This window comes from Amphiprion ocellaris, chromosome 13 (genome assembly GCF_022539595.1).
Source record: "Amphiprion ocellaris isolate individual 3 ecotype Okinawa chromosome 13, ASM2253959v1, whole genome shotgun sequence".
In the NCBI taxonomy this organism is placed as follows: Eukaryota; Metazoa; Chordata; class Actinopteri; family Pomacentridae; genus Amphiprion; species Amphiprion ocellaris.
The window spans coordinates 31063478-31079395 of NC_072778.1; the positions used below are offsets into that span (position 1 = coordinate 31063478).

The window sequence follows — 15918 nt, forward strand, 5'->3', positions numbered from 1 at the left end:
AAAGTACTGAGACAGGTCTGAGGAGGAAGACAGGTACAGCTCAGTTTCACTCATGTCATTCTGCACTCCCAATTCCCAGCTCAAATTGAAGTGAATGCTTATGAGTCGATACAAAAACAGACATTAACATGGCAAGCAGATGGAGAGACAGACATACAGACGTTGCCAACCAGACAGATGCAAAATGGCCATCGTAAAATGGCTGCAGAGGGGAACTATGACATCAACTAAAAGTGAAAGGAGAGGCCAGACAGATGGTGAGGGAGGCGGATGGTAAGATGTATGCTGGCAGATCATACAGGCAGACAGTCCTGAAGTCTTTCAGAATATAAAGTGTTCAGCATGTGCAGCATGATACTCCTGGAAGTGACTTGGAACAAATCTGTGGAAAAAATGTTGAGAAATACAGCCAAGAAATTAAGAGAAGCGTCTGTATAATCAGATGTATGAGGCTCCATCAAGAAAGCCAGATTTCAAAAGCCTGATTGCAGTGGGTGTGAACTTAGTCATACATGTAAGCTACATTTCCTCTGGATATGGAATAAAGTCCACGAAACGTAACACAGAAATTGGTATTTTAAAATGTAAACTACATGATTGTGACTGTAACTAATGTTTATTTCAATATCAGTCAGCAAATAGGTATTTTCATCCTTATTCAATCAGTGTTTTGCCCTCAAAATCTCGGAAAACAGAAAAAAAAAATTCAAATCATACTTTCCGAGGCTACATGAATGTGACATACTGCTAATTGATCCCAGCTAATAGTAAAACTAAACAAGTCAGAAAACAGCAAATCTGCATATGTGAGAAGACTGAACATGCTCTTGTTTGAAAAGAGTTTGTAGCTATCTAAGAAAGCCTTGTCTTACAAAGCAGTGTCTGTACATTCCTGTGAAGACAGGTGGTATTTACACAGACTTCGGAATGTCTGCAACAGATTCTTTCAGGATCTTTCGAAACTTATTTGCAGTTTTTTCTTTGCCTTCAGAAAGATGAGTGATGTTTCTAGATCAGCATAAAGAACAGTTATATCTCGACAGATGCAAATCTGACCATATGGAGTCACTGAAGCAAAGACGGTGCCATATTTGTTAACTGAATTGTTAACATGTGGGAGCTGAAAGCGATGGTCTTTATAGTACTGACACTGCTGTGTGCTGTTTCCACAGTGTGTGGCGATATCCACGGCCAGTTCTTCGACCTGATGAAGTTATTTGAAGTGGGAGGATCTCCTGCCAACACGCGCTACCTCTTCCTAGGGGACTATGTGGACAGGGGCTACTTCAGTATTGAGGTGAGGATGGATCTAGGTCCGTGCACAGTGAGGCATAAACCTGGAAGTATCCCATTTTTATGGACTTGCACTCAATATGCTCGCTGTATTGTCTACACAGTGAACTCACAACCAAAACAGTGTCTGCGGTGTACATTGCCCTGAAGTCTATTATGCACCTTCCTGGGGCAAGGTTTATATCGCCACTGAGGTATACAGTTACAGCACTGTGCTGTATTTAATGTATTATAAATGTACAAAAGGTACTTGAGATTAGCACTGACACAACACAATGTGTGTCTGACAATGTACCAAGGTGATGCAATTTAAAATTCATGGACAGGGAGCCTTGTTGTTAAGATCAGCTTCCATTCACTATTCAGATTCAGTAGCCTGTGCTTTCCTATAGGACAGGGAGTGATTCAAGGTCAGTAATCACTAACAAGTGTATAATATGCTGCTTGCTGAAATATGCATGTAAGCTGAGTGGAGACAATACACTATCCAGAGGGCTGTTTGGACATTTGACTCTTCAAAATGTACGTGAGTGCCATAATGTATATTTGTGATTACCTTGTGTGGCAGAAATGCAGCGCAGAGCAGCAATGTGACTTGAATCCATACAAGCACATGAAAGATCTTGGCTTGTCGAGTCACCACGGCATATGGGATATGCCAGTGACACGGAGTGAGTTTGGAGCAGAGGGAGCAATATTTAGGTCACCTTCCTAACACATTTGAAGGGCACATAAGCAGGGGACTTCATGTAGAGCAGGGATGATGGTGTGCAAAGGTGAGAACACATCCTCTGAGCCATTTGTAGGGTTAAATAAGTGATAGCAGTGAAAAACATGCTGGGTGAGAAGTCATATGCCACCACAGCTGTTGGCAATTCATTTTTTTATTTCCTGCTAACTTAATCAGCACAGTTGGATTTGTGATGATTTTTGTCAGAATCCTGTTTATCTCTATCTTTAGACCTGAGCAAGGATCAGTTCGCTTCCAGCTCAATTAATTGCAGCAGTGGATGGCTCATTCAGAAGGAATCCCTAGTAACGGCTCCATCATGAGCTTTGAATTTCTAGTTTGAGTTTAATGAGGGGAACTGAAAGCGAAACAACTCCAACTCTGCTTCATACAATTATCTGCTAGCAATGATGTGCTAAAGCAAAAGTTGTTCCCATTAAAGTGTGTGGTGTCCCTGAAACATGAAGGTAGCTTAGCACAAAGACTGTAAGCAAGCAGTAACAGCCTTAAGATAAAACAATAAACACCCCATTTAATTTGGCATAGTAGCTTGCTTGCCAAGCAGGTTTAGCTAACAAATCCACTGAGTGGAAATCATCCAGCGTAGAAAGTTTAAAATATATATCATACTTTTTGCCAGATACTTCTATCCATTAATCTCCCTAAATATCTGGAACCATTCAAACCACAGTTTGACAACTAAAAAGTATCTGTATGGGCGCTAGCCTGTGAAAAATTACAGGACATTTTTAACCAGACCAAATATCACCATCAGAATGTAAAGGTTCAATCTACTTGAGGGAGCAGTATTGTGTAAATGTAACATTTATTCAGTGTTGCAAGCAACAATAATTTCAATTAAAATATGAGACTCACTTTGAATAGTCAAACAAAATGGTTCTAAATTACATTTAAGAGTATGAATTCTGTAATCTGTAGAAAAAATATTTAATAAGTAACCCTCCCAACATTACCAGTAAGTGGGGTGTTTTATCTTGATGCTGTTACTGCTTGTTTACATCCTACTGTCTGAGCTTGCTGGCTACTAGCCATGCAACATATTAGCCTCTTAGCATTGTTGGCATAGTAGCTAGTTTGCTAAGCAGGTTTAGCTAAGGAACAAACCACTGAGTGAGACGATTCAGTGTACAGCATTCATATGTACCATATTTTCTGGCCACTTATTTCCAACTATTAACCTACCTAAATACAGTTTAAGAGCTACAAACTTTTGGTAGCCTTTCTGCTCCGTGTAGCATTGGAGATTTACACTACTGTTATGAATACCCTTTTCAATTATTTTTTGCTCTGGAAAAGTTAGAAACTGCCTTTTCTGGTTCCATTTGTATTTTAAGAAGATTAGTAATAAGGCAGCAAAGTGAAAGCAAATTTTTAGAATTCTAAATTCACATAAAGGGGTTTTTGCAGGCTCAGAGTGAGCCTTAGGGCAGTGACTGCACACTACAGTAAGATCAGTCTACATATAAGTCAATGAATCTCTGTATTTGACAGAAATCTGTGCCTGTTTCTCTTATTTTGGACCAATTATCAAACAAAAAGATGCCTATTATGCTTTAGCAAACAAAGCCTCAATCAAAAATGAAGGTAAAAATGTATAAATGATTTGTTTACTCTCAGTTCTTACAATTTTGCTCATCATGTGCATTTACTTTGGTGCTAGCTAAAACCTCTGTGCTGGGCTCAAATATTCCTCTATGCATAAAAGAAGCCCAGGTATAGTTTTATTTTTATCTTGTTTACTGTTTTTTTACACTAACTTGGTAATTTGATCAGCAAGCCTTCAACTAAACTACAAATACTTTTAAATTATTTATTTTAAGTAAGATTTAATACAGTTTCTCATATTTTGTTTTTCAAATAGATAACTCTGTACATGTATTCCATTATTCCCCCAATGCTACCATCCATGTATTTACTTTACATCACAACATTTTTAACTAAACTTTAATCCAGGTAGCAAGATTTATTAGTGTAATTTGTTTTCAAAAGACAATATGTAAGTTAACATGAGGCTCTATAAATGTACCATAAATCCTAAATTAGCCCTGTTTTTCATTAAATTAAATGTTGCTGTAAATATTGGAGGTGCTAACCTGTTTCTTGTGCTTTCTCTTCTCTGCTGAACATTTAGTGTGTGTTATACCTGTGGTCACTGAAAATCCTCTACCCAAAGACGCTCTTTCTTCTACGGGGAAACCATGAATGTAGACATCTGACAGAATATTTCACCTTCAAACAAGAATGTGAGTTGCTCCTTCTCCTAAAATTCCATGTTGTTTCTACCTTTGTGTCAATGCCTCTGACACCCCTTTATAAGCTAGTGTCCACTGCAGGATCTTGAGGGCATCTCAAACCTTTGTGCATGTTCTGACCTCAATAACTGTATTACCTCTACCCTGTAGAACCTCTTTCAGGGCTGTTTTTTGCAGGAAAAGCAGTATTGAGTCCAGTGTAGGTGCTTCTGAGAGGCCATGAGAAATTGCTGTGTGGGTTTCAACACTGATTAGTGAAACTCAAAAGAAGACAAATGCTGGTTGGTTAAACTCGCAGAGGATAACAACTGACATTTTTCTGCCCTCCAAACGTCTTCTTCCTAACATCGCCATCAACAACATAAAGTTTGCCATACAGGCTAACATAACAAACACTGATCTATTCTTATATGCCCATAGAACTGGAGTTATTTGCTGTTGGATTTTAAACCACTTTGGAAACAGAAAGGCTGAGAGGGTTGATTTGAGGCTGTTCCTGTAAATTCTCGCAGATGCCACGAGTTTCTGCAGCGAAATGCTCGCTATTCTTCAGCAGATTTAATTATATAAATGTAATCTTATGTAAAAAAGGAATGCATTTCGCACTGGGCAAAATGTCATCATCGGTTTATAGACGCACGTAGAGGAATTACAGTGTTTGTATTGCAGTCTAGAGGTAGTCAAGTCTGTACAGATGATAAGGAAAAATATAAGATCAGACTGTTTCATTCAGCGTAATCCTGTTTGCCTGCTCAGTTTGCACACTCTGATTCTTGATCGGGGATTTTTAATGTAATCTGAAGCTAATGAAATGCTCCTTGGCCTTGGATGGGTTAGTTAGCTTCATAGCAGAGTTTGAAAAGCTAAAACAATTAAACCGTCCTCCAAACTCCTTAGTGTCACTCTTACTGCACAGCATCGTGCAACATGTGGGGAGAATGAAGGCTTGACAGACCTGCTGTGCCTTCGAACCTCTGGCTCTGATTGGACAGATCTCTGGTCGGGTTTGGTGAACACTCAGTTGTCGCGGATTAATTTTCTGTCACTCAGCGGCTCAATATATCGACTGGTTGTTAAGTGTTTCTTGCAGGATCACTTCTCTTTCTCGCTCCTTTCCCACACTGCCATCTTTTTTCAATCTTTCCTCCCTCCCCCAGTCCCTCTCTCTCTCTCTCTGTCTCTATCCAACTCCTCCGCCAGTTAGTTTCGGCGTCCTGTCCGAGAGTGGGTGATTAGCAGCAAATTAATTTGGCCCTTAATGATTGGCTCAGGGACTTACTCCTCTGTGTCTGATTGGCCAAGGGACGAGGAAGCTAATTTCCCCTGGTGCTCATGGCGAATAGTAGTCGCCCTCAATTACCATCTGCTGTGTGTGTGTGTGCGTGTGTGAGTGTGTATCCCACAAGTGTGTTACTGCATGTGTGTCTTCATAAATGTTTGAGTGCGTGTGTGCGTGTGTGTGTGTGTGTGTGTGTGTGTGTGTGTGTGGAAGGAGCTGACAACTGGTGGACTGGCAATAATGAGCTCTTGCTCTACACAAGGCAGATGGAGAGGTTGACAAACACTCCTCGCTGTCATACACATAGAAATGCTGGCTACTGTACGCTGCTACTCCACAACACTGGCTTTGATTCGTGTTCGTGTCCTCACACTCTGCCTTCTCCTTCCTCGTGTCTCACCCCTCCTCCCTCCTCCCTCCTCTCTTAACCTCTCCTCCATCTCCTGTCTCCTCCCATCAATCTCTTTTATGAAATTATCATTCTTCTCTTCTCGCCTCCATCCTTCCCTGCACGCTCTCTGTCTAAAAAGCACCTTCTCTCTTCTATCTCTCTCCTCCGATCTCCTTTCAGCTATTTTAGTCCTGTGATATTGTTTTGTGTCAGATGTATTGTTATGCCCGTGTGTGAAATGTACTTTAAAAGATGCTGCGTGTTGGATGTCGTTATTGATATTGCTGCCAAATCAAAGCAGTTTTTCAGAAAGCGAAAATTCAGCGCCTATACGCTTATATTTGGGTCAAATTTTTTTTTGCTGGAACACAGTGTATGCATTCATATGCTGCCTATAATAATAATAATAATAATAATAATAATAATAATAATAATAATAATAATAATAATAATAATAACACTAAAAATAATATGAAACATACTGTAATATTCACCTCCTTTTTTCAGTGGCATTTTAAAATCAAAATCCAACATTATCAGAGAGGAGAGAAACAGGTCATATGGGAGTGCTAGAGAAGAGATGGCCGCATAAATTAATAACGCGTTACGTGGAAAGCCTACATGTTAGCGCCTTTACACCCAAGTGAACGAAATGATGTTTTTAGCTGAACCATACGAGTCTGTTTGAAGCCTTCAGATGACTGAGTTTGTCAGATCTGTCCGTGTAAAGGCTGCATGTTTGTTTGTTCTCTGCACTCCTTGTTGCAGTGTGTTTGTGCACGATATGTAGACATTGGACTGCCAGTGACAGGGACTGACTGTACTTTGCAGCGGTGGTGGCTGTTCAAAGCATGTCAAAACACACTCAGGCACTGCTTTTGTCTCAAGCCTTGAAATGTCTCTTCCCTCTCCTCCAACCTCCAGGTAAGATCAAGTACTCAGAACAGGTGTACGACTCCTGCATGGAAGCGTTTGATTGCCTGCCCCTGGCAGCCCTGATGAACCAGCAGTTCCTGTGTGTGCATGGGGGGCTTTCACCAGAGATCCACACACTGGACGACATCAAGAAGGTACAATCAAAGCCACAGACACATGCATACAATTGTGCATTAACAGTAGTGGCCTAGAATCTCAGAATCACATTTTCTGACATGTTAATCTCTTAAAAATATCAATCAATGTATTATTTCTAGTAATTATAGACCTCACCAAACAGAGCTCTGCACTTTGGTATGACAGTGAAGAAGACATCATCTGGACACAAGAAGGCAGCTGAAACAAGAGCCATTACTAGCCCTAAAGCTAAAACTAAATAAAATTTGATTTTTCTGTACATAGAGAAAAAGAAAATATATGGAAATATCAGCTTGAGGAATTTATAGTGTGGCTTTGTATTCTACATGACTGAATTACTCTGTAGTTAAATCTGAGACCAGTTAGAACATGAGGAAATGTTTATTCACTCCAGCAAATATTAAACAACCTCACATACCTTTAACAGACATTAAACATTGCTAACATGCACACATTGATACACTGACTTCAGCTTTAATGTTGGCTTGATTGCCAGCATCACTGCTACTGAATGCTAAAGGCTGTTTTATATTGTACAATGAAAACTTTTGCCGTTTTGTTTGATTAAGAAATATTCTGCTGTGTTAGTTTGTCTTCCTTTGTCAAGTCTCAGTCACTATGTGTGGTTACTGTATTTATCCATATGGTTAGCAACCTGCGTAAATGTGCTCTTGCACTGGCACTTCGACATTATTTTGACTTATTGGATGTAGACTGTAGCAATAAGCCTGGAACTTTTGCCATCATATTACATAGGTTTTTTTCTATTATCCCATTCAAGAAAGGCAACTAGCAACCCTCAAAGGCCTGCAATATCCAAAGATATGGATAGTGCAATAAAGCAGCCCTGCTTGGTTCTTTCAGTAAACTAGTCGTTGTAATAACAGTGCCTGCCTCTCTGTGTGCAAATCTCCAAAACAGTCCGTCGTTACTGTTTTGCAGGGGCACCATCACTGCATCCTGGGCTTAGCTTCTCCCAGGACAATTTGTGACTGGTTTACAGAAATACGAAGGATTTTTTTCCTCCTAAAGCAGAAGGTGCAGCCAGCCAGGTAGATCAGCCTATGCAGGACTACTACAGCATTAACACTCTCCATTTCAATGTCTGCTACTTTCTCTGCATCACAAACCCTTCTTTTTGCTGTCCATGTCTAGAATGATTTATCCAGCTACTCTAATGAACCTGGAAAGGACAGCCCATGGTTTTAGATATTTCTGACTCTGGGTGAGCATAGACTGGCGCACATAAAAGTGCAGTCTTTGCTAATGAATGTTGCTCACTCGTCTCTTCATATGGCCACAGACCAACCCTTTTTTTTAGGTTTTAATCATGACAAATGACAAGTACAACTGTGTCCTTTTTGAATTACAACAACAAAGGATGGTGCATGATGGGCTGCTGTTAGACTGTGATGTTGTTCCAACTGCAAGTTAAGCTAGCACCATGACCCGAAAAGGAGATTTCACTACTTCTGATCGACACATGAGAAAAAAATCTAGTTAAACTTTTGCTAAGAATAACTACCCTAGCGTCATCCATCTGTACACTATCATTAAAAATTTTGGGGTCACTTAGAAATGTCTGTATTTTTGAAAAACAAAAGCAGGTTTTTCAATGAAGATAATCCAAAAAATACAGTCTAGATATTGCTAATGTGGTAAATGACGATTCTAGCTGGAAACGGCTGATTTTTAATGGAATATCTCCATAGAGGTACAGAGGAACATTTCCAGCAACCATCACTCCTGTGTTCTAATGCTACATTGTGTTAGCTAATGATGTTGAAAGGCTAATTGATGATTAGAAAACCCTTGTGTAGTTATGTTAGCACATGGATAAAAGTGTGAATTTTCATGGAACATGAAATTGCCTGGGTGACCCCAAACTTTTGAATGGTGGTGTATATAGTGCAGTGCTCAACAGTGCTGATGGCACTTGATTGCTCTTCTTCAGTGACCTAGATCTGTTTCTCAATAATCTGAATTGGAATTAAAAGAACTTAATTTGAATTTTGAAATATGGAAATACTCAGAGTTGATTTTTCAGGTAGGATCAAATTCAATCTAATAAATCCATTTTCTAATAACACAATCATTCAAGTAGAGCAATTTGAATGCAGATATAAACAATTCAAAATCAGCTTCTAGTGGCATACATGCTAATAGGTAACTGTCATGTCAGTGTACAGTATATAACATGCTAAGTTGTAAAAAATTACTTTTATTTTTCTTAGACAGACTGACACATGTAGCCAAAATTGTGATGCAGGTTCTTGATATAATGATATAATTCCCTGCACCAGGCACTGTAAATCATCACAGTAAAGATTATTGTTTTAAATAAGCTACTTGATTTGGAGAAAAAACCTGAAGCAAACACATCTTGTTTTAGGTATTGCAATTAGCCTCTGCAGTCACATATGATTACCTAAAGACAGAGTATTGGTTTTATTATGTAGGTAGAAAGGCTTTTGTTGGGTAAAATAATCAGCTTATAAAAACACCAAATAAAGGTACTACATGTCATACAGTTTGTCTCAACTTCACTGCTTCTATAGTCGCTGCTTCTGCCTTCATGGGGAAGAACATACCGTACATAATATAATTCCTAGGAAAAAGAATAACATAAACATAAGATGTGATAGACTTATGCGTAGCTCTCAAACAAACATATACAAATGTGTATTTGTGCCTTATTTAAACATGCCCTCGAAATAATTCCATTTTAATCCAGTAGATACACCACTGACAAAACCCTGTATGTATGTACACAGTTCACAGTACTACAGAATACAAAAGCACACATATGAACACAGAGACAGGAGAACACACACTTCCTCATCTAATGGCAGCGTTTCCATGGTGAATCTGCTGGTGTGACATCTTCTCCCTCCTGTGTGGTGGGGGTTGCCATGGAGATGCTCTGCTCTGACAGTATGTGTTTGTGTGTGCATTTGTGTGCTGTGTGTTTGCATTTCTTTCTCCTCTGATTTATACTATATGTGTACTTGTGTGCGGTTTATAAGGCTGAAAAATGTCTGTATCATAGACATAAATTGTATGTTTCTGGATGCTTACGTGTGTGTTTTTGCCTTTATGTGAGCATTTCTGTTTCTGTGAGCTCATGCTTCCATGTTTGTGTGTTTGTTGTGTGTCCTAGTTGGACCGGTTCAAGGAGCCTCCAGCGTTTGGGCCCATGTGCGACCTGTTGTGGGCCGACCCCCTGGAAGACTTTGGCAATGAGAAGACCCAGGAATACTTTGGCCACAACACAGTCAGAGGGTGCTCCTATTTCTACAGGTACAGCAGGACAAAATGACCCCTTACAGTGTTGTTACCAATAAAAAAGATACATTACATAAGAGTCCTGACAGTTTATTTTATAAGGAAATCAACTTGAACGGGATTGAATATAGTCCTGTAGTCTTGGAGCAACAGATCACTGCACGTATGAATCTCAGAGATATGAAGTACCCTGATATTCAAACAAGTGTGTGAATGAATGCAATATTCAGAGATAACAAAATACACAGTAGGAACAATATTCCTTAAAATTACCAGCTGAAACCAAAACAGGTTTTCAAATGTGCTCCTGTGCGTGTCTTTTTTCTAGGCTCAGTCAATGTGTTTTAATGATTCGGGTGTCCTGTGAGCTCCTGACGTTAGCAAGATGTGACGTTCATCCACAAATCAGGAATGTAATAAGTTTTCGATGGACTTGAGGCTATTGGTTGGGAATGTGGGTACAGGGGAAGAGAGAAAGAGAGATGCTTCCTGCACGGTTACAACACATCCAAGATCCACTAACAATCGCTGGGATTTGTACCAGAGACAGAAGATCTCGGCCAGTTCACACACACACAATCAGAGTACGAGCAAACACATAAACACAGCACGTTCACGCACACACACACACACAGTTCAGTTTCAGCATGAAACGATATCCCACAATCCCCAGGGAGATTGCACGGTTCTGTTGCTATGACGACTGGCTACTCCTGCCAGATATGTAGTGATATTAAGATACAGTGAGAGAAAGAGGGAGAGCAACATAGGAGGAGGGTGGTATGGTGATGGTGGTGATGGTAGGGGAGAAGATGAAAGATGGAAATTAAAAAATGAAAACGGAAGAATGCAAAAGGCGAGGAGCTGCAGCTGACAGGCAGATGGAGTGTCGCTGTGGTCATATTTGTGCTTGTTTAGAAGTCAGTGTTATGACATGTTTTCTGTGGCGAGCACACTGATTTTCTATGTTTAGGAGACACAGCATTAATCTACCAACTAGTGTATATTCAGGCCCCACAGCACAAAGCAGCCATAAGACCTGCTCAGGCCTGATGTCCTCACTGATGCCCCCTGCTGGTACTAGTCAGACAATACAGCAGAAAACAAGAGGAAGACTCATCGCCCACTGCTACACTTTAATCACTTCCGTCTGTTTTGTGATTTACAGCAGCCTTGATTTTCCAACATGCACCATGTTTTGAAATGCAAAATGTCTTCTACTGTGTCTCGTTTCTCATGCATTCACTTGCTCTCTCTACTGTTGTCTTTGTCTCTTTCTGCTTCCAGTTATCCAGCAGTGTGCGAGTTCTTACAGACCAACAACCTGCTGTCAATCATCAGAGCGCATGAAGCACAGGATGCTGGGTAAGCTGACTGACTAGTTGCGGCTCAGGCCTCATCTCGGCTTAAACCAGGAGCGTCATTTAATTTAATGGCTTACCTTGACATTTCATGTTCTGAGTTTCTTTATCAGTTAACTGGCACATTACAGGGAAAGAGCTTCCACAGTTTTTCCTCCTATCATCATTAAACTGTGTTATTAGCATTGTTAGAGTTTGTCTAACTGAGTCAGAAAAAAAATTCAGCTTAAGTAACTCACCTTTTACAAAATAACAGGAATAGCCATGGGAGGTTTGAACTACCAGTCTAAATAAAACAGTGAGGACAATTTTCTGACCCACAAATCCATTCCTGGCATCTGTTATCCCAGTGAAAATCCTCTAGATGTAATACAGCAATTAAGGCAGCGCTACTCTGAGTGTCTGTGCTGTACTGTTTGAACCCATTAACAATATTTTGTCTCATGCAAAGTGGTAGTCTGGGTAATCGTCCAAGGGTGCACTTGTCAAAAGGTGATCAAAAGAAACAGTTGGAGTAGGCCATAACTGTGTACCTGTAACAAGTAGCTAATGTATACATGAAGTGTTATGTTTTCATTTAGAACTGCAGATGCATAATCAAGAATGGCGACTTTGTATAATGCAGTGCAGAGACAAAACTGAGCAGGTTTCAACTTGAAATGTGGCTAAATGACTTTTGACTCAGTTAGACTCACTGCTATCACTGCTAAAAACAACCTTGAATCATGAATGTGCTGTTGCCACACGCAATTCTCTGACAAAACAATTCACAAAGTAGGGGAAATGCTCACAGGTTATTATTATGTTTTGGGATTCTCTTTATAAAGTTTAATGGCATGAATGACTGCGCTCTAAAGCTGTAGTTATTGTTCCATTTCCAGTCCATATAAAATAGTTAAATATATTTGATTTATTGCATACTAACTACAAACTATAACATTCACTCAATGTCATTGTGGCAGAGCTGTAGAAAAGACCAATCAGGAGCTGTTTGACGCTGAGCCATTAGTTTGCCTTTTGATTCAAATGGCTCATGGTCAGACACAGTGTACAGTGGCCAGATATGGACAAACAAGTAAAGACAAAAACAAGAGCCAGCCTTGTGCTGATACCATTTGACAACTGTAACAAAAGACAATGTGAAAATTACTGTCATAATTAAAAAGCCAACAATTACGACTGGACACAAAGATTAGATTTACAAATAATACATTTTTGATCTTTCTGCAAAAACACAGCTAGTAGAGGCTGTTGGTGCAGATGAATAACGCGTGCTTGTGTTCATTTTCATGTCCAGTCTTGTTAAGTTGTTTGTATGTGTTAAACTTATTGCACCCAAACTCAGAGGGTTCAAATCAAAATTTGCTGGCTTTACTCAAACACTGGAAGCTTTCAGTGTCCTATTCATGGGGTCTTTTACTGTATCTTTCCATTTTCCCCATCATGCCACAGATTCTGTTCTATTTCCGTTGTATTTGTTTTTCAGTGTGTGGCTGTCTCGCCTTCAACTAGTCCCTGTCTGGTTTTAAAGACCTCTGAAGCGAATCTTTAGTTTTCATATACAACGTCCTGTCTCATTTGAGTAACTGCAACGTGGGTGGCTTGTTTGTCTCTCTTTCCTCAGATACCGTATGTACAGGAAGAGCCAAACTACAGGTTTCCCCTCCCTCATCACCATCTTCTCTGCTCCAAACTACCTGGACGTCTACAACAACAAAGGTCTGGCACCTGCATGCATAAACATGCACAGATATTCTATAAAACCTGAAGTGTGAGAACTGAGATGCAGTTATTTTGCCCTGAAGAGTATATTAGTCCTAATCTGAACTGAAAAGAGACACTTCAAACATCCATTGAGGACTTTGATACATATAGTTGATTATGGTGTATGCGTATAGCACATCTTTAACATAAAAACACTTCTTCTATTACACGGTGCCTATATCAAGTATTCATCTCCCTTGGAAGTTTTCTCTTTTTGTTGCTTTCCACCACTGAATCGTGGTCAATATAATTTGGCTTTTTTTTTTTTTTTTTTATAATAGATTTCTGCAAAGTAATCTTAATTACAAGTGATGGCATAAGTATTCACCCCCTTTAAAGTGACTCACCAGTTCAACACAAGTGCTGCTAATTTTATGCTAGAAGTCACACAATTAGTTAAAAGGAGATCATGTGAGTGCAGTGAATGTGTCTGAAGTGACTGTAGTATAATGACACCTGTATCTGGAAGGTCCAGTCATTGGTGAATCAGTGCTCCTAGTTATAACTGCACCATGAAGACAAAACACTTTAAGCAACTCTGTAAAAAGGTTTTTGAAAAACAAAGACCCGCGGATGAATACAACAAAATTTCCAAGTCACCGAATATCCCAAAGAGTACAGTTAAGTCCATCATTAGGAAAAGGAAAGAATATGGCACATGTGTAAATCTGTCTACAGCAGGCTGTCCTCAAAAACTGAGGTACTGAGCAAGAAATAGAATAGTGAGTGAAGCCATCAAGACACTTATGACTCCTCCAAAGGAGCAACTTTGGGAAATATTGTTGTCTTTTGTTTGAGCAAAGATGAAAATGCTAATATCTCCATGTATGTGTGTCTAGCGGCGGTGCTGAAATATGAGAACAATGTGATGAACATCCGTCAGTTCAACTGCTCTCCTCACCCCTACTGGCTGCCCAACTTCATGGACGTCTTCACATGGTCGCTGCCATTTGTGGGAGAAAAGGGTACCAGGCACATACAGCTACATTAGAATGAAAACGTTGTGATAATTACAGATAAAAGCCTTGTGGCTTGGAGGGACTGTCAGGGATCCAGCTCAGAAAGATTGTGGCGCTGTAAAGGGGCTCTGGAATGATCAAATCAATGTTTGGGGCTGACAGGATTTTGTGAAATATGATAGATTTTACCAGTAACACCCTCATCAGAGTTTTAAAGTACAACATTTGAATGTTATAAAGCTTATTTAACTTAAATTAAGAGAACATGACACATACACTTACATTGAAGTTTTGAGAAACTCAAAGAGGTTATAAAATACAACCCCTGTCCAGTGAGTCATGATGTCTGGCCCATCAAAAAAAAATCCTGAAAACAAAAATGGTAATAAATGTGTTTTAACTAATAATTTTCTGGCATGTATAACATGCTTAGATAAAAATGTCCAAGCTTACATGTATAGTAATTTCTATTTCAGCTTACTGGGTCACAGCACAAGATAGAATATTGTAACTCTGTCCAACAAAGGCAACTAACTCTGTCAAAAATATACTGTGTTATATTTTTTCTCCTTAAGCCTTTATTTGAACTTTATGTGACTTTTTTCCACAACTGACAGTGTAAAATCTTGTAGCACAGTAATAACACTAATGATGGCTCATGTCCTATTCCAGAAAGGCAGTCTAAATGCTGTCAAATACATAAATAATTTACAGTTACTCTAGCTAGGGACACAGTAATTAGTTAGTTGTCAATATTTCAAATAAGTGCACCGATGCACAAAACAATCTATATACATGTATTAGTGAATGATTTACCTTTAAAGAATTTTCATGCACTCTGAATTGTTCTGGTGTACTTCATAAGTCCTAGCGTACAGGATTAGACACTGGTGTGTAAACAGAATTTAGTCAGATTGGTCCCTGGTTAAACATGTGTTTGTCTTGTTTCTCTGCAGTAACTGAGATGCTTGTCAATGTTCTGAGTATCTGCTCTGATGATGAACTCATGAACGATGGAGATGAGATCTATGACGGTAAGAAACTCTGATGTTCAAGCCAGTGCATTCAAACCTGTCCAGGGGCTGATTAATATGCGTCAGTAATTACAGATGAATGATGTTTTGGACATTTTATTTCTGAATTTGTGCCTGATTATCTTGCAGCCAGTGCAGCAGCAGCAAGGAAAGAGGTGATCAAAAACAAGATCCGAGCCATCGGGAAAATGGCCAAAATGTTCTCTGTTCTACGGTGGGTTGAATTCCTGTTATATGCATGTGTATTCACAGTAAAGTCTCTATTTCCCTTAAATGCAGCAGAAATCAGCTGTCAACAGATCCTCATCTTTTTTTAACTCACATTCTGAGTTCTGTGTTTTAACCCACAGGCATGTTTTTTTGTGTATTTGCAGGTGCTCAAACTGCGGAAGTGTGTAATTCTCTGTAATTCTCTCTTTATCACCTGCTTTCTTTCTTTTTTTTTTAACCCACAACATCTGTCCCGCACACACAT

At 39.4% G+C, this 15918-nt stretch overlaps 1 protein-coding gene across 3 annotated transcripts in view; it reads left to right on the forward strand.

The window, feature by feature from the left end:
- Positions 1-15918, forward strand: part of ppp3cb (protein phosphatase 3, catalytic subunit, beta isozyme) — a 38821-nt gene that overhangs the window by 16773 nt on the left and 6130 nt on the right. For all 3 annotated transcript variants that reach the window (XM_023268833.3, XM_023268835.3, XM_023268834.3), the window contains exons 3-11: positions 1173-1297; positions 4176-4287; positions 6891-7036; positions 10201-10340; positions 11613-11690; positions 13311-13405; positions 14290-14415; positions 15366-15443; positions 15573-15657. In XM_023268833.3, the coding sequence (XP_023124601.1) occupies positions 1173-1297; positions 4176-4287; positions 6891-7036; positions 10201-10340; positions 11613-11690; positions 13311-13405; positions 14290-14415; positions 15366-15443; positions 15573-15657 (985 nt within the window). The remainder of the gene's footprint in view (positions 1-1172; positions 1298-4175; positions 4288-6890; positions 7037-10200; positions 10341-11612; positions 11691-13310; positions 13406-14289; positions 14416-15365; positions 15444-15572; positions 15658-15918) is intronic.